This window comes from Oncorhynchus clarkii, chromosome 17 (assembly GCF_045791955.1).
Source record: "Oncorhynchus clarkii lewisi isolate Uvic-CL-2024 chromosome 17, UVic_Ocla_1.0, whole genome shotgun sequence".
NCBI classification, from domain to species: Eukaryota; Metazoa; Chordata; class Actinopteri; order Salmoniformes; family Salmonidae; genus Oncorhynchus; species Oncorhynchus clarkii.
Window position 1 is genome coordinate 45710109 of NC_092163.1, and position 19737 is coordinate 45729845.

General features: G+C 43.4%; 1 protein-coding gene across 1 annotated transcript in view; it reads right to left on the reverse strand.

The window, feature by feature from the left end:
- The window catches only part of LOC139370927 (lysyl oxidase homolog 2A-like), a 52093-nt gene that overhangs the window by 4808 nt on the left and 27548 nt on the right, over positions 1–19737 (reverse strand). The window contains exons 4-13 of the mRNA XM_071110816.1: positions 14250–14458; positions 12915–13131; positions 12091–12274; positions 11207–11358; positions 8822–8989; positions 5318–5483; positions 4858–5098; positions 4437–4552; positions 4194–4330; positions 2392–2503 (exon numbers count right to left, since the gene is read on the reverse strand). Of these exons, the coding sequence (XP_070966917.1) occupies positions 2392–2503; positions 4194–4330; positions 4437–4552; positions 4858–5098; positions 5318–5483; positions 8822–8989; positions 11207–11358; positions 12091–12274; positions 12915–13131; positions 14250–14458 (1702 nt within the window). The remainder of the gene's footprint in view (positions 1–2391; positions 2504–4193; positions 4331–4436; positions 4553–4857; positions 5099–5317; positions 5484–8821; positions 8990–11206; positions 11359–12090; positions 12275–12914; positions 13132–14249; positions 14459–19737) is intronic.

The window sequence follows — 19737 nt, forward strand, 5'->3', positions numbered from 1 at the left end:
ATGTAAAGATGACATTAAATTTACACACAGAGATCTTCTGTCTGGAGATGGGAATAAAAAGGCAGGATGTGGACAATTTTGTTAGGAAAGCAAAGCAACTCTATCATTTATGTTGTAGGTTTCAGATAAATATATACAGTGCCTTGCGAAAGTATTCGGCCCCCTTGAACTTTGCGACCTTTTTCCACATTTCAGGCTTCAAACATAAAGATATAAAACTGTATTTTTTTGTGAAGAATCAACAACAAGTGGGACACAATCATGAAGTGGAACGACATTTATTGGATATTTCAAACTTTTTTAACAAATCCAAAACTGAAAAATTGGGCGTGCAAAATTATTCAGCCCCTTTACTTTCAGTGCAGCAAACTATCTCCAGAAGTTCAGTGAGGATCTCTGAATGATCCAATGTTGACCTAAATGACTAATGATGATAAATACAATCTACCTGTGTGTAATCAAGTCTCCGTATAAATGCACCTGCACTGTGATAGTCTCAGAGGTCCGTTAAAAGCGCAGAGAGCATCATGAAGAACAAGGAACACACCAGGCAGGTCCGAGATACTGTTGTGAAGAAGTTTAAAGCCGGATTTGGATACAAAAAGATTTCCCAAGCTTTAAACATCCCAAGGAGCACTGTGCAAGCGATAATATTGAAATGGAAGGAGTATCAGACCACTGCAAATCTACCAAGACCTGGCCGTCCCTCTGAATTTTCAGCTCCTACAAGGAGAAGACTGATCAGAGATGCAGCCAAGAGGCCCATGATCACTCTGGATGAACTGCAGAGATCTACAGCTGAGGTGGGAGACTCTGTCCATAGGACAACAATCAGTCGTATATTGCACAAATCTGGCCTTTATGGAAGAGTGGCAAGAAGAAAGCCATTTCTTAAAGATATCCATAAAAAGTGTTGTTTAAAGTTTGCCACAAGCCACCTGGGAGACACACCAAACATGTGGAAGAAGGTGCTCTGGTCAGATGAAACCAAAATTGAACTTTTTGGCAACAATGCAAAACGTTATGTTTGGCGTAAAAGCAACACAGCTGAACACACCATCCCCACTGTCAAACATAGTGGTGGCAGCATCATGGTTTGGGCCTGCTTTTCTTCAGCAGGGACAGGGAATATGGTTAAAATTGATGGGAAGATGGATGGAGCCAAATACAGGACCATTCTGGAAGAAAACCTGATGGAGTCTGCAAAAGACCTGAGACTGGGACGGAGATTTGTCTTCCAACAAGACAATGATCCAAAACATAAAGCAAAATCTACAATGGAATGGTTCAAAAATAAACATATCCAGGTGTTAGAATGGCCAAGTCCAGACCTGAATCCAATCGAGAATCTGTGGAAAGAACTGAAAACTGCTGTTCACAAATGCTCTCCATCCAACCTCACTGAGCTCGAGCTGTTTTGCAAGGAGGAATGGGAAAAAATGTCAGTCTCTCGATGTGCAAAACTGATAGAGACGTACCCCAAGCGACTTACAGCTGTAATCGCAGCAAAAGGTGGCGCTACAAAGTATTAACTTAAGGGGGCTGAATAATTTTGCACGCCCAATTTTTCAGTTTTTGATTTGTTAAAAAAGTTTGAAATATCCAATAAATGTCGTTCCACTTCATGATTGTGTCCCACTTGTTGTTGATTCTTCACAAAAAAATACAGTTTTATATCTTTATGTTTGAAGCCTGAAATGTGGCACAAGGTCGCAAAGTTCAAGGGGGCCGAATACTTTCGCAAGGCACTGTAGGTGATTTAATTTACTTTTTGTAAAAAGATCTATGTAAATAAAGTTTAATTTGATAAACTGCAGCGACTTCACTTGTAACTTGACGCAACTTTTCAGGATCGCCATTTTGCGCTCTTACGTTGTGTACGTCGTGTCTAGGGTATAAATTAGGCATGCATCATGTGAAATGTTCAATTAACTGTGAAGAAAAATAAACTAAAAAACGTGTTGAGGGGTGAAATGTATTTTCATAAGCACTGTTATTTTCTCGAAAGACATTCAATTCCAGACAGAATAGAGTGGTGTATATATATTTTTTTTCAATGCTAAAAACGGCCACACACAAACATCTGAATCATTCAAGTTGAGCAATACACTAGAGGAGGCAAGCAGCTTAGCGGTTAAGAGTGTTGGGCCAGTAATCGAAAGTCGCTGGTCCGAATAACCGAGTTGTCAAGGTGAAAAGTCTGTGTCCGAGACGTGGGATGCCGTACTATTAAAACATTTATTTACATTTTGCAATTGCCTTTTCACGCATTTGTTTTCTTTGAATTTAAACCTCTTTGGAATGTGGTCATCCATAGACAAAATGGCTTTGAACAAGACAAGTGTCCATCACATTCAATAATGTTGTAGCCAGTAATCTCCGGTCTCTCACCTATATAACAGTTGTACATCCATATCCTGTGGCCGTCGTATCGACACCTGCACTTCATAACGTTGTTGGTGTAGTCGGACTCTGCTACCTCAAAGTTTGGGTTGATCACAACCTAGGGAGAGAAACAACGTATTGATGATGTTATCAGAGCACCCACATACTCTTGCTATGACCAAAAGACCGATCTGTGTTGGCAGCAACTATTAGTGAAATTCTAACATTTATAAAATGCTGGGAAAGTGTCCAGCAAAATGACTAAAAGTGGATTCCATTGAAATGAATCGACTCCTGTTAACCCCATGGAATAAGAAGTGGAAAGAAGAACTGTCACAACTCCACGCTTATTACACTGAAAAAAAGTATAAACGCAAACATGCAACAATTTTAAAGATTTTACTGAGAATTTAAATAAATTCATTAGGCCCTAATCTATGGGTTTCACATGACTGGGAATACAAATACCTTTTAGAAATAAAGGGTATGGGCGTGGATTAGAAAACTAGTCCGTATCTGGTTTTCTAACTGAAACACGCTGTCGTACACGTCGATCCAGAGTGTTCCAAACATGCTCAATGGGTGACATGTCTGGTAAGTATGCAGGCCATGTAAGAACTGCGACATTTTCAGCTTCCAGGAATTTTGTACGGAACCTTGCCACATGGTGCTGTGCATTAACATGCTCAAACATGAGGTGATGGTGGCTGATGAATGGCACGACAATGGGCCTCAGGATCTCGTCACAGTATTTCTGTGGATTCAAATTGCCATTGATAAAATGCAATTGTGTTCGTTGGCCGTAGCTTATGGGGCACTCTGTCCACAACATTGACATCAGCAAGCTGCTCAGTTTAAACCGGGATTCATCCGTGAAGAGCACACTTCTCCAGCGTGCCAATCCACAGTTTCATCAGCTGTTTAGGTGGCTGGGCTCAGACGATCCCGCAGGTGAAGAAGCCGGGTGTGGTCCTGTTGCTTGGCGTGGTTACACGTGGTCTGCGGTTGTGAGGCCGGTTGGACGTACTGCCAAATTCTCTAAAACGACGTTGAAGGGGTCTTATTGTAGAGAAATTAACATTAAATTCTCTGGCAACAGCTCTGGTGGACATTCCTGCAGTCAGCATTCAAATTGTACACTCCCTCAACTTCTGTGGCCTTGTGTGACAAAACTGCACATTTTAGTGGCCTTTTATTGTCCCCATTTTTTACCTTTATTTAACTAGGCAAGTCAGTTAAGAACAAATTCTTATTTTCAATGACGGCCTAGGAACAGTGGGTTAACTGCCTGTTCAGGGGCAGAACGACAGATTTGTATCTTGTCAGCTTAGGGATTTGAACTTGCAACCTTCCGGTTACTAGTCCAACGCCCTAGCCACTAGGCTACCCTGCCAACCCCACCCATTGCAAGGCAAGGTGCACCTGTGTAATGATCATGCTGTTTAATCAGCTTCTTGATATATCAAACCTGTCAGGTGGATGGATTATCTTGGCAAAGGAGAAATGCTCACCAACAGGCATGTAAACACATTTGTGCACTAAATTTGAGAGAAATACGCTTTTAGTGCATCTGGAACATTTATAGGGTATTTTATTTCAGCTCATGAAACATGGGACCAACACTTTACATGTTGCGTTTATATTTTTGATCAGAGTATAAGATTATATAACATGTTATACAAGGACCTTGCTCCCATATCATATTTGGATGTAGAGATTTGCATGCCTATCCTAACATAATTGTTATTTTAAATGATGGAAGAAGAAAATAATGTTTTGAAATAAGACAAATTAAATACGATTCTCACCTGGAAGATGTAGTCTCCTGGCACAACGTCTGTCACGTCTATCCACTGACAGTCAATGTCGTGTCTGTACGTATCCCAGCACCCAACAGTGATGCCCTGCTGCCCGAAGTTAGCACATTCGTACCTCTTCTCGATACCTGGCCGGCCAGAGAGACAACAGTGCTAAAGTACAGAATCAGGAACATAGACAAGGTTTGTTGTGATCATTTTCATCATTTGTTTTTCACATTAAATCCTCTTTACCCTCTTCACATTGGGTGTCCTCCAGACAGAAGCTGGCCTTGTGTCCCTCTGCCACCTTGGTGCCGTTGAGGCTCAGTAGGTCATAGTGGGTGAACACCTCCATGCTGTGGTAGTGCCTGGACAGGGAGACGGAGACAGTCCATCATCATAACCAGCCTGCACACCCACAGCAGGCACTGCCTCCACATGACTACAAATCAGACCACAAATCTATGATCTCACAAGACTGCGACAATGACCACCCTCTCCAGAGGACTTTTATCACAGCACAGTGATTGTTCTCAACTCACGTAACACAACGGTGCTCGCTTGCATGCCATTGTCCAACCCCTCCTTCATCATACCTTCCACTACTTAACTCAATGACTAAAACTGAAGGACCCAGGAATTCATCCTCCCGTCCGACGCCATGTTTCTATACCTGTGGCACTCGTGCCAGATCCAGGAGTTGTGTGCGGCCCTGGGGCGAAAGTCTGTCAGTCCGTTGTTGTGTATCTGGGAGGAGAAGCGCAGCAGGCGACGGTAGGAGGACGATGTGGCGGCGGCGGCGCTGCTGGACAGACAGTGCTCCTCGTTGGCACACTGCAGTATGTACATGGGCCGGTCCTCCAGGTACGTGGTGTGTTCCACCACCTGGGCGTTTAGAACCAAGTCTGGGGCCGCTGTATGCCGAGGCAGAGGATAGGTTGTTGTTAATATGGAGATCAGAGGCTGCACTTTGAATAGAGACCCAATCAAGGATTCAAACAACAGCAAAATGGCCGCCCAACACTTTTTGGAGGTAACATGGACTTGTTCAAAAACAACATTATTATTTATTTTTTTATGTTTTGCAACCGTGTGCCATAATGAATGCGACCCTGCTACTGTAAGTGACTTACTCTCGGAGCAGGAGACTCCAGCAGCGAAGCGTCCTCCCCCTCGGGGGCAGTCGAGGTGTTTCCCATGATGGAGGCACTGGGCCAGAGTCATCTCTGTCCCCGAGCACCTGACCCCGCTCATCACCACGTCATCAGCACTCACGTCTCCTGGCCAGTACCACGTCTCCTGGTAGTGAGAAATAACACAGACAAACCGATCAAACATAGGCCGAGCTTCAATTCTTCCAACTCAAAATGGAAAACTGTCATTTCATCATCCTACCACAAGAGGTTTCCCTATCTACATTTCCATTCTTGCAAGTCATGAGACTGCACAGCTGTTGTTGCGATACGGGAACATCTGCCTAGATGTAGTTGATTGTGATTGTCCAAAACCCCTTCACAAGATAGACATAGATGTATATTGGTTAGGCCACTCTTTCCTTGGAGGATGTTTACTAGACTTCATGTATCTGATGAGACTTTATAAAGCAAGTAGCAAGATCCTTAAGCAAACAAAGTCTCTCCGTCTGAAGTCAAATGTTGCTATGTCGAGAGAGAGAGATAATGTATTACATCTGTCCTCATGGATCTGATTCAGCCTCTTTATAGTATCATCTGTATGTCTCTGACAACGCCCAAAGCCAAGGGAATACTCCTGTAAAACTCATTATTTCCAGGGTCTCCCACGGAAGGAGTAAGTATGGGTGGGTTGGAGGGAAGGAGGGGGGCTAGGGAGATCTACGGAACAGAGTTTTAGACTTTGGTATCATATGTTCCATCTGTCCCTCTGCCTGCAGAAACACTTAGTCTGTGTTACTAATGGAACCCTATTCTCCTGCTTTTGACCAGTCACTATATAGGGAATCTGGTACCATTAGGACGCAACCATAGAGTGGGTTGAGTCACTGACGTGATCTTCCTGTCCGGGTTGGCGCCCCCCTCGGGTTCGAGCCGTGGGGGAGATCTTAGTGGGCTATACTCTGCCTTGTCTCAGGGTAGTAAGTTGGTGGTTTAACGATATCCCTCTAGTGGTGTGGGGGCTGTGCTTTGGCAAAGTGGGTGGGGTTATATCCTGCCTGGTTGGGCCTGTCCGGGGGTATTGTTGGAAGGGGCCACAGTGTCTCACAACCTCTCCTGTCTCAGCCTACAGTATTTATGTTGCAATAGTTTATGTGTCGGGGGGGCTAGGGCCAGTCTGTTATATCTGGAGTATTTCTCCTGTCTTATCCGGTGTCCTGTGTGAATTTAAGTCTGCTCCCTCTAATTCTCTTTCTCTCTTTTCTCGGACCTGAGCCCTAGGACCATGCCTCGGGAGTGCCTGGCCTGATGACTCCTTGCTGTCCCCAGTCGACCTGGTTGTGCTGCTGCTCCAGTTTCAGTGTCTGTCTCTCTGTCTGTCTGTCTGTCTGTCTGTGCATGCATATGGGTGTGTATGCTAGGTCCAAATACATTTAAAGGATCCCCAAACACATAATGACATTTTCATGTAAACTGCCATTAAAAGGGGCATTAGTACACAATCATCAAAATCACACAATTACTGTGCAAAAGAGTTCTATCAGCCCAGTCCAATTTCCAGTCATTAAACTCTCCCACCCATCAACCCAGTTCTTCCATGATTCATAAATACTTTCCAGACGTATATCACCACTGCCAGTGGCATCAGCAGTTGTTAGTACACTGCAAATTAGAGAAAGTCTCTCAAACTGTAGAACCGCAAGAAAAAATGTATAAAGAACGCAGATAGTGCTTTCCTTTCGGCGTGTATCGAGGTGCTTTCCTTAGAGAGGTGTATCACACTGTGGGACTAAAGACAGCTCTTGAATCACCCTTTAAATACAACAAATAATCAAAATAGCAGCACTAATCAGCAGATAAGCGTACCTACCCTACATACAGTTTGCTGATGGTTGTAGGCCAATTAAACTTCAAAGAGCAGGAATGAACTCCCCACCATCAAATCTAGCCTGTAGCCTTTCCTCACTCCATCACCTCAGTTAGTGTGGAGACTATAAGCTGTAAAGTCAGTGTGGAGACTATAAGCTGTAAGGTCAGTGTGGAGACTATAAGCTGTAAGGTCAGTGTGGAGACTATAAGTGTTAAGTCAGTGTGGAGACTATAAGTGTTAAGTCAGTGTGGAGACTATAAGTGTTAAGTCAGTGTGGAGACTATAAGTGTTAAGTCAGTGTGGAGACTATAAGCTGTAAGGTCAGTGTGGAGACTATAAGCTGTAAGGTCAGTGTGGAGACTATAAGTGTTAAGTCAGTGTGGAGACTATAAGTGTTAAGTCAGTGTGGAGACTATAAGCTCTAAGGTCAGTGTGGAGACTAAGCTGTAAGGTCAGTGTGGAGACTAAGCTGTAAGGTCAGTGTGGAGACTATAAGTGTTAAGTCAGTGTGGAGACTATAAGCTCTAAAGTCAGTGTGGAGACTATAAGCTCTAAGGTCAGTGTGGAGACTATAAGCTGTAAGGTCAGTGTGGAGACTAAGCTGTAAGGTCAGTGTGGAGACTATAAGCTGTAAGGTCAGTGTGGAGACTATAAGCTGTAAGGTCAGTGTGGAGACTATAAGCTGTAAGGTCAGTGTGGAGACTATAAGTGTTAAGTCAGTGTGGAGACTATAAGTGTTAAGTCAGTGTGGAGACTATAAGCTGTAATGTCAGTGTATAGACTATAAGCTCTAAAGTCAGTGTGGAGACTATAAGCTCTAAGGTCAGTGTGGAGACTATAAGCTGTAAAGTCAGTGTGGAGACTATAAGCTCTAAGGTCAGTGTGGAGACTATAAGCTCTGAGGTCAGTGTGGAGACTATGAGCCCTGAGGTCAGTGTGGAGACTATAAGCCCTAAGGTCAGTGTGGAGACTATAAGCTGTAAGGTCAGTGTGGAGACTATAAGCTCTAAGGTCAGTGTGGAGACTATAAGCTCTAAGGTCAGTGTGGAGACTATAAGCTCTAAGGTCAGTGTGGAGACTATAAGCTGTAAGGTCAGTGTGGAGACTATAAGCTATAAGGTCAGTGTGGAGACTAAGCTGTAAGGTCAGTGTGGAGACTAAGCTGTAAGGTCAGTGTGGAGACTAAGCCCTAAGGTCAGTGTGGAGACTATAAGCCCTAAGGTCAGTGTGGAGACTAAGCTGTAAGGTCAGTGTGGAGACTATAAGCTCTAAGGTCAGTGTGGAGACTAAGCTGTAAGGTCAGTGTGGAGACTAAACTCTAAGGTCAGAGACCCTTTTACTTTCCTTCAGTGAACATCTCCAGCTGTTTACAGCTAAATGACGTATATAAGAGCCATATGGATATATGGGGTTTGCTGGTGGCATATATATAACTGAGGCCCACTTGATGATGTACTTTTATGAAGTATTATGAAGACTATTTCCCAACAAAATGTATAATTGACCCTTTTAATATTATTACATGTTGTTGATACTTACACAGAAGCATATTTACCCTTTGTCAAAGAATATTAGGCTCTTGATTGTCTGGCTGACCAGCCAATGTGATGATATTTTGTTGTGTATAAACTCACCTGGAAGGCGTTGTTGGCAAAACCGAGACCCAGCTGTCTGCACACGACTGTAGCCTCTATGGTACCCCAGCTGTCACTGCACACCGTACCCCACACCAACGAGCCGTTCTTCTCCGCCAGCACCTCCACACGCCCTTCAAATGGGTTCCGCCCACCGCTCAGACGCAGCTGCAACCAGAGATTATATGTTTATAAAGGCAGTCCCATTCTGCTCATATATTTGGTGTTTATTGGACAGGGTAGAGATGGAGAGGGAAGACAGGAGGAGAAAGTGTGCTGAAATAGCAGTGGGTCCAATTCGAACCCATGCTGCAGCAGTATGTGTTCTGGGTCAGCGACTTAGACTGCTAGATCACCCGCTAGGCCACAGATGATCTGTTTATTATGAGGCCAAAAATCCACTTGATTCAAAGAGGTAGTATATTCCCTTACATATGTGTTTAAGTATTCTGTTCTTCATGGAAAACTCAAATATTTGCCAGAAATCCTATCTTTAGGCTTTACCTAAAGTATTTCGAGAGGCAATAAAACATCAAATATTTCTTATACTATGAAAATGTTTGGCAAAAATGTGTGGTTGGTGTTAGTAGCGGAATCAGAATAACAAAAGAAATGTGCAAATCCACGGATGATCAGCACCCCTACTTCCCCTGGCTATGCCTACCGGTGGCTTCAAAGCCTCTCAACGGTCAATACATAGCATCAGTAATCCAGGGTTTATATAAATCATTGTGTAAAACCCATACAGTGCATTCGGAAAGTATTCTGACCACTTCAGTTTTTCCACATTTTGTTACGTTACAGCCTTGTTCTAAAATTGATTCAATTGTTAAAATGATTCAATTGTTTTTTTCTCTAATCCATCTACACACAATACCCATAATGACAAACCAAAAACAGGTTTTTTGAAATGTTTGCAAAAGTATAAAAAATAAGTAAATATCACATTTACATAAGTATTCAGACCCATTACTCAGTATTTTGTTGAAGCACCTTTGCAGCAATTACAGCCTTGAGTCTTCTTGGATATGACGCTACAAGCTTGGCACACCTGTATTTGGGAACTTTCCCCCATTCTTCTCTGCAGATCCTCTCAAGCACTGTCAGGTTGGATGGGAAGCGTCGCTGCACAGCTAGAGAGAGAGCTGTTGATTCGGGTTCTGGCTGGGCCACTCAAGGACATTCAGAGACTTGTCCCGAAGCCACTTTTGTCTTGGCTGTGTGCTATGGGTCATTGTCCTGTTGGAAGGTGAATCTTCACCCAGTCTGATGCTCTGAGAGCTCTTGGGCAGGTTTTCATCAAGGATCTCTTTGTACTTTGCTCCGTTCATCTTTCCCTCAATCCTGACTAGTCTTCCAGGCCCTGTCGCTGAAAAACAAACCCAACAGCATGATGCTACCACCACCATGCTTCACCGCAGGGATGTTATTGGCCAGGTGATGAGCAGTGCCTGGTTTCCTTCAGGCGTGACGCTTGGTATTCAGGCCAAAGAGTTCAATCTTGGTTTCATCAGACTAGAGAATCTTGTTTCTCATGGTCTGAGAGTCCTTTAGGTGCCTTTTGGCAAACTCCAAGCAGCCTGTCATGTTTCCATCTGGCCACTTTACCATAAAGGCCTGATTGGTGGAGTGCTGCAGAGATGGTTGTCCTTCTGGAAGGTTCTCTCATTTCCACAGAGATACTCTGGAGCTCTGTCAGAGTGACCATCGGTTTCTTGGTGACCTCCCTGACCAAGGCCCTTCACCCCGATTGCTCAGTTTGGCCGGGCGGCCAGCTCTAGGGAGATTCTTGGTGGTTCTACACTTCTTCAATTTAAGAATGATAGAGGCCACTGTGTTATTGTGGACCTTCAATGCTGCAGATATTTTTTGGTACCCTTCCCCAGATCTGTGCCTCGACACAATTCTGTCTCAAAGCTCTACGGACAATTCCTTCGACCTCATAGCTAGGTTTTTTTCTCTGACATGCACTGTCAACTGTGGGACCTTAAATAGACAGGTGTGGGCCTTTCCAAATCATGTCCAATCAATTGACTTTAACACAGGTGGACTCCAATCACGTTTTAGAAACATCTCAAGGATGATCAATGGAAACAGGATGCACCTGAGCTCAATTTCCGAGTCTCATAGCAAAGGGTCTGAATACTTGTAAATAAGGTATTTCCATTTTTTTTACTTTATAAATTTGTTAACATTTCTAAAAACCTGTTTTCACTTTGTCATTGTGGGGTATTGTATGTAGATTTATGAGGGAAAACATTACTTGAATCCATTTTAGAATAAGGCTGTAACATAACAAAATGTGGAAAAAGTCAAGGGGTATGAATACTTTCCAAATGCACTGTTTGCAGCAACATGCGTGCTGCATGTGCTAGGTCTACTCACTCTGTTCTGGAAGCCCATGGCAGGAACATTACATCGAACTGCAGCGTCCTCCTCGTGACTGCAGCCCAGGGCATCTCTATTGAAGTAACACTCAGTGAGGGATTTCTCAAAGCCAGAACACTTCACCTCATTCATATGGACCGGGCCCATTCCTACAAAGGAGAGAAGACACACTGGGAGTCAGATCCACCCCACTCTCAATCACAGAATTAAATATGTATCTCTATGCTTTCAATAATCCAGGACACAGACACTGGACTGGTTTCCCAGACACAGATTTAACGTAGTTCAGGACTAAAAAGCATTCTCAACGGAGAGTCCTCCAATGAAAAAGCTTTTTAGTTCAGGACTAGGCTAAATCTGTGTCTGGGAAACCGGCCCACTATGTTTAATTGAATAGCAATAATGCCTAACAGGAGTAGAAATCCCACTGAGAGTGGATATGAACTCTCCTGCCAATTTTAAGCCAACTCTGACCCATTCAAGTGGGGCACTTGGGAACATTAAATTGTTCCTCCTCTCTCTTTTTAAAACTTTGTCAAGTCAAAATAATTCATGTGAATAAAAATGGATTTTCCACAATATAATGTGTGATCACTCCCTTCCTGCTGTGTCTGTCTCCAGCATATGACAGGACAGGAACATTTCTCTGGCAGTGTTTGCTCTGTAACTAGAGCCAAGGTGGTCCGAGACACAGACTGACAGCAGGTCAAGAAAACAGAAAAGACACCATCCTCTGTTACTGTGTGGTTATACAGCGTCTGAATAGTGGATGGCAGAGGTGGTTGGTCTGAGACTTGGATCACTATGGATAAGCGCTTGCATATTCCATTACAGCAGATTCATGTACTTGAATGGGAGAGAGAGAGAGAGTGGAGACCTACCTTGTCCCAGTTTGCCTCCAGCGAGGGCCTCCTTGGCACTACCGAAGCCCAGTTCTCGACACACCACGGTGGCTGCCTCCAGGTTCCAGCTGTCATCGCAGACGGTGCCCCATTCACCATTTTTCAGCACTTCCACTCGCCCTTCCCCTATGTTGGCCCCGCCTCTCAGGCGCACCAGGGGTTGCTGCGGAAACGATTGACCGTGTTAGGCCTACTGTTACTGAGAAACAATAGTTTACAATCACTTGGCATAGTTAAAATATCCAATTACTTTGATATGTGTGTATGTATTCTTTACAGAAACAGTCCAGTAACTAAAATTTGAATTTTGTTTGTTGAATCACACAAAAGTAAACAGTATCGTATTGTTCCATACATCCTGAGCTTATTGTGAATCACAGAGAGAGAGAGGGAGAGAGAGTTTGAGATCTCAGTGTATCTATTTTCCCTTTTGTCCAGAGCCCATGAGTCATCTGTGAAGTGTTCGAACACAGTGTTCTGCAGTCTCTAATTTGAATCACATGCAACGTGATATAAAACAGCACAGCACATAATACAGAAATCAAAGAGTGGATTTTATAGGAAAGATCACTAAATCAAACTGTAATTGTAACTGTTTCCTTACATTAATTAACATTAACAACTAAGGTTTGTCTTTCATAATTTTCTCCTCTTCTGAATGCTTTCCATTTCAATACAATACACAAGGCCAGAGACAGCTCAAACTCCAGTAACATCACATCTCCATCATAAGCAGTCTCTTGTACAGAGGTCCTATGAATCACAGTTTTATGCTCTCTCTCGTTCCAGATGATCCAACCTACCTCCACCCTGTAGGCCTTGCTGAAGCCCTGGGCGTGGCTGGGAGCAAAGGCCCGTCCTGGAACACAGTTGACCACCACGGGCAAGCCCTTCTCACAGGTGGCATTCCCCCTCAGCTCCACCTTGTGGCCCAGCTTACAGCCATGCAGGCTGGCCTCGTTCCCCGTGCAGTTCACTCCGAAGCCCCAGTAGTTCTTCTTCCTGCGCTTGGACAGCAGCCTGAGACAGGAAACAAAGAGATTGAGTTGAGTCTAGTTGAATTTAGTTGAATTGCACTGAATTTAAATAGTTAATTTTTCTCTTTTAGCCTGCTGTGAAAACATGAACTTGTCTACAGTACCTGATGAGGAAACATTATACCAACTTTTGTTTTTTAACACATAAAATGCTACCCTACCCCTCATTAATACATTTCCCCAGTTGAACTTGGGAGGTTTAAACAGGTTTTTTTATTGACTGTTTTAGTACAAAGTACAATGGCAGTATTGTAGTCCAAATAACATGCAATTCCCATCAGTGGAGGCTGCTGAGGGAAGGACGGCTCATAATAATGTCTGAAACGGAACAAATGGAATGGCATCAAACACATGGAAACCATATGTTTGATGTAGTTGATACCATTCCACTGATTCCTCTCCAGCCATTACCACAAGCTCCTCCCCAATTAAGGTCCCACCTCCTGTGATACCATTACCAGTCCAAGTCATTCATGGCCCAAGTCATTCATGGTCCAAATGTGAAACAAAATACTTTTGTGAGAATATTAGTGGACACACACAAAGTGTGATTGTTGCCCAACCACTTTCTCTTCTGTGCCACATGAGTTTTAGTGACCACAGAGAGTCAGGGCCTTAGTTTAATATCTCATTAGAGACATGACCCTTTGTAGAGCCACCAAATGGGATGAGTGCCCCCTACTGGCCCCCCACACTACTTCCAACAGCATCTGGTGGTGCAAGGACCAACCCCCTCCCCTAGAAGAGGGCCAATAGAGGGATACAGGCCAGAATGGTATGGCTGCCTGCTGGAATAAACAATCTGTCTGTTTTTTAATCTATTTTTTTTAAATCTGTATTTTGGATGTAAATGGCATGTTATAGAAGTGTCCATGGGTGTGCTGGTGTTTAGATGCTGTATACGTGAAATTGTGTCATTTCAAACTTTATCGCAACGTTATATTCAATTTTGTTTGACCCAAGCAAAACTTTTCCATGTGCCCACGCACAGGCTATCGCTCGAGTCCAACTAAATGGAATATGACGAGAGAGAGAGACACATTTGGGAGCACTTCATGAAGTCTGCATGTATCTTTCCCTCTTTTCTGTTATGCTGCTCACTTGTAGACTTTAGTGTTGTATCTTTTCTCTCCAGGGAAGCCGTACATCCCACAGATGACCCGGCTGTTCATCTCAGTCCACTCCAAGTCACAGATCTGTCTCCACTTCCCCCCGTCCTTCACCTCCAGGTAGCCCTCCGTCATGGGAACCCTTTTACGCTGGGAGGAGATGGCCCGGATACGCACATCTTCCACCTGGACATTCAGACTCTGCAGAAAGAGAGAGACACAGAGTCCCTGGATCAGCCACAGTCATTCAATCATGTATTATTTCACTTGAAGATTATCAATGAAAGATTCGGGACAGTGCAGCCATGGCATGGAGCCCAACTGAGGCCTTATTCTTCATTTTTGAAGACATACTTGCCTTTAAAACCTCTACGGGATCGGCGTCCCTATACCGGGACGGTTGAGCTAACGTGCGCTAATGTGATTAGCATGACGTTGTAAGTAACAGCAGATTTTACAGGACATAGACATGTCTTATATGGGCAGAAAGCTTAAATTCTTGTTAATCTAACTGCACTGTCAAATTTACAGTAGCTACATTTTGTATTACCATATCATTTTTGTATGTTTTCTATAGTTAGATTAATATATCACTTGACCAATTCGGCACATTTTGGGCAGACTTGATACAAAATATTGTCGAGTATTGCAATGCTTCACTGGATTAATCTGAAACTTTGCACACACACTGCTGCCATCTAGTGACCTAAATCTAAATTGTGCCTAAACTGCAATATTATATTATGGCCTTTCTCTTGCATTTCAAAGATGATGGAACAAAACAAACAAATTGAAAACGCATGTTTATTTGTTCGTATTATCTTTTACCAGATCGAATGTGTTATATTCTCCTACATTTCCATAAACGTCAAAGTGTTTCCTTTCAAATGGTATCAGGAATATGCATATCCCTGATTTAGGTCCTGAGTTACAGGCAGTTCGATATGAGAATGTCATTTTAAGCGAAAATGTAAAAAAGGGGTCCAATCCTTTTAATTAAACTGCAAAGCCTTACTTAACCCTATGAATGTCTAGAATTTGTTGTGCTCTGTCACCAACTTGACCAGAGAGGTGAGTTCATGGTAAGGTTTATCAAGGGCCAGGTTGGGGTGCACAGTGGCAGCACAGATGGCGCTTCTCAACATGGAGATAACCTTTGAACCACACGCATCATCAATTTGTTTTACTTGGTGACTTTTCACATCCTGTAGGTCTATGTTACACAACTTTTGAGAAAGTAAATGAGATGTTGAAAATATAATTGATTGGGACTAGGGGAATGGCATTTGCATAATCAATCATTCAATGATATTTTCCCATCGATCTTCTCTCAATTATAATCAATCACTAAAATACAAAGTGGGACTGCAAAAACACAAATCACGCTTTTAAGCTATCTTGATCCAACATAACAAAAATCTGGATTGCGTGTATTTTATTTAACCTTTATTTAACTAAGCAAGCCAGTTAAGAACAAATTCTTATTTACAATGCCGGCCAATTGTGCGCCGCCCTAAGGGACTCCCAATCACGGATGGTTGTGATTCAGCCTAGAATCTAACCAGGGTCTGTAGTGATGCCTCTAGCACTGAGATGCAGTGCCTTAGACCTCTGCGCCACTCGGGAGCCCAAGCTACACCAAGCTTTTCACCAAGCTACAATAACAGTCGAGACAAAAGCTGTTGCCTGAGGGCTGAAGTAAGCTGAGGGTGGTCCCCTAATCCTAAAGTATGGGGCTAACCCTAAACCCAACCGGCCAGTAGAGGGGTCATGGTCCTCAGTTACCCTCCTCTGTCTGTCCTGAGAACCCTTAAAGGAGAGTGGCGTCTTCACATTTGAGGAAAAGGGAAAGGGGGATACCTAGTCAGTTGTACAACTGAATGCGTTCAACTGAAATGTGTCTTCCGCATTTAACCCAACCCCTCTGACTCTGTTCAGCCCCATAAGCCCATAGACCCATAGTCTAACTCCTGGCTGTAATGTGTATGTGGAGACATGAAGTACTCAGTGCCAACCCTCTAAAAACTCATTTGATAAGCCATGAATGCTGAGCTCAGCCTTTTCTTCTACAGCCAGTCGTCTCGCCTGCTAAGAAAGACAGTCCAACATTTCTGTGTGAATCCAGAAACATTAGCGTTTAGTAAAAATGGGGGTGGTTTTCCGGAAATGGCATCAGCCTCTGGGAATGTTCGTATTCCCTCGACACCAAAAATGTAGTGGTGAACGGAAAGACGTGATTGAGTCGAGACTGTTTTTGCAGTGACCCCAGTCACCCGACTACTGACTACAGTGGCAAGAGAGAAGAAAGTCTTTCATACATTTAAATCCCGACGGTCACTTTATCACTGTGAGTTTCCGTCAACAAAGCAGAGCAAGGCAGGGTGAACGTGGTCAAGGGAGAGAGTGCCTTGAAAGGACTTGGAGGTTCTAGACGCAAAGTGGGCGATGTTTCTCTCTATAATGTAAATACATGACGGGCGGAGGGGAAGCCGGTTTGAAGTGGGGGCTCTTAAAACCATCTCAGTGTTTGGTTTGGCAGAATGGTCCAAAAGGAAACCAAAGGGCTGAGAATGTGCAAGGGGGGACACATGAGACCTGCAGCTGGGGTGCATATACACTCATTTCCCCGAAACAAGACCACCAGACATAACACCGGCATCAGACAGTTTGCTCAAGGCCCACCTAAAACTACACCTTGTTTAGGAATGTGGAAATTGTGCTTAACAAACATCAAAACACTATTTTGGAAAGGTTCAGACACAAATGTCTCAGAACTAGTGACCTTCATTAATGACGAATATTGTTATCACCCTTAGCCTTGGTGATTGTGTTATGACCTCTCCCAAGCAAGTTTATTGTCTTTGGACCGTGGTTAGCTCATACTCATCTCGGGGGTCAGACGAGTGTTGTCATACTCAAGGTCTAACTCGAAGTGTCATTAAAATAAAATGCATCTCCTTCCCCAACGTAAAAACTATTTTCACATGACCCTCCCCTTGTACTGTAAAATATTTGGCGCACCCTCCCCCTTCATAAAATGTACTCAAAAATAATTATTACCACCATAAATAACAAGAACCATAGCAAACCCTGTGTTTATAAATGTGGATATCAACTTTACCACTTCAGCATGGTTTTGTGGCACAGTCGATGCAATGCAGGGCCAAGAAGGTTGAGGGTTCACCAACCACCAAAGAGGAGCTCACTCTCCCTACCTGTTTCATTACACTACGATCAGAGCCGGCTGTAGACAATGATCAGCTAGAGGGCAATCAGATTTTCAACAAAATTCTATTTATGTAAAGATGAATGAAAATGAAAACATTAATTTACCTTGGTTAGATAAGTGTTCACCCCCCTGAGTCAATACATGCTAGAAAAACCTTTGGCATTGATTACAGCTGTGAGTCTTCTTGGATAAGCCTCATAAGAGCTTTGCACAACTAGATTGTGCAATAGTTAACCATTATTATTTTCAAAATTCCTCAAGCTCTGTCAAAGAGTTGGGGATCATGGCTAGACAGAAATTTTCAAGTCTTGCCATGGATTTTCAAGCAGATTTAAGTCAAAACTGTAACATGGCCACTCAGGAACATTTACAGGTGTTGTATGTATGGGGGACAGAGGAAGGGGCAGTCATTAAAAAATCACGTCAACTCCTATTATTTCACACAGAGTGAGTCAATATAACTTCTTATGTGATTTGTTAAGCCAAAATGTACTTCTGAACTGATTTAGGCTTGCCTACACAAAGGGGTGAATACTAACTTGTAAAAATTTATAGAACTTTCATTTTGACATTATGGAGAATTTTATGTAGATCAATGACCAGAACATATAATTACATCTATTTCAATCCCAGTTCCATAGGGTGTAGACTTTCCATAGGCACTGTATGTGGCCATACTATATAGGACAACTTGGGAGAATGATGATCAGCAACAGCCAGACTGGGCTGCTACCGTGTCTTTCTATAATCTGTCGAGAGTTGACCCACAACTGATCCAAATGGAATGAAACATTCAAATAACAGGGCTTTTGCGCCATCATTCAAATGTCATTTTACATTTACATTTGAGTCATTTAGCAGACGCTCTTATCCAGAGTGACTTACAGTTAGTGCATTCATCTTAAGATAGCTAGGTGGTACAACCACATATCACGAAGTAAATACATTTTTCCTCAATAAAGTAGCTATAAGCAAGGTCAGAGCTAGTAAGTGGGAAAAAAAAGTCAAGTGCGAGAATGAAGAGGTGAGGAGGTGGTGCAAGGGGGTGTGCCGTTGGATTATTTAAGATACTCTTTGAATAGGTAGGGTTTGGCAGCAGGGACTCTGCTGTCCTAGCTTCAGGGAGAAGCTGGTTCCACCATTGTGGTGCCAGGACAGAGAATAGCTTTGAGTGGGCGCTGCCTTGATGTAGCGGTGGGAGGGCCAAGAGAGGTTTTGAGCATAGCCCTGAAGGTATGAGGGTGGGTCCTCTTGCTGCTCTGTAGACAAGTACCAAAGGTTCTTTGCACTCTGGGAGGGGGACACCGTGGAGCTGTCAACCGTGATGGGGAGGTCTTGGAGCAGGCAGGCCTTACCCGGGAGGAAGAGAAGCTCTGTCTTGTTGAGGTTGAGCTTGAGGTGGTGGGCCGACATCCAAGTTGAGATATCTGCCAGGCACACAGAGATGCGTGTCGCCACCTGAGTGTCAGAAGGGGCGAAGGAGAAAAGTAGTTGAGTGTCATCAGCAATGATAGGAGAGACCATGTGAGGATATGACGGAGCCGAGTGACTTGGTGTATAGAGAGATGAGGAGAGGACCTAGAACCGAGCCCTGGGGTACACCAGTAGTAAATGGTGCTGACACAGATCTTCTCCACGTCACCTGGTAGGTGCGGCCTTCCAGGTAGGATGCAATCCAAGAGTGTGCAAAGTCTGAGACGCCCAGCCCTGAGAGGGTTCAAGGTGTCAAATGCAGCAGATCTGAACAAACGACCCACCTACCACTATTGTCACCATGAATGGCTGATAGAGGGCAGGATAGACAGTTGACTGATAGACTATATTGACCTGTGGTATAGTGCATGCAGAAAAGCGTACTGCATAAGGGTAGTACTAAAACATAGGGCAGGCACATGCAAGCAGATGAGGAAATGTGGCTATATGGAAGACCTTATATAGTATAGTAGACCTGCAAAATGGCTCATGTGAATTAGGAAAAAGCACACTAACTCTCCAAAGCAAAAAAAAAGGTTGACAATCCTCCCCTATTTTGGACAAGCCCCCCCCCCACCCCAGTAAATTTCAAACTGTCCCTTGGTAGGCCGTCATTCTAAATAAGAATTTGTTCTTAACCGACTTGCCTAGTTAAATAAAGGTTAAATTAAAAAAAATACAAATAATAATTAAATCATAACTTAAAACATATGTTTGTGGGAGTTGCTTTGGTCAACATACTTGTATCGCAAAACGGATACTCAAATAAACTATTCAT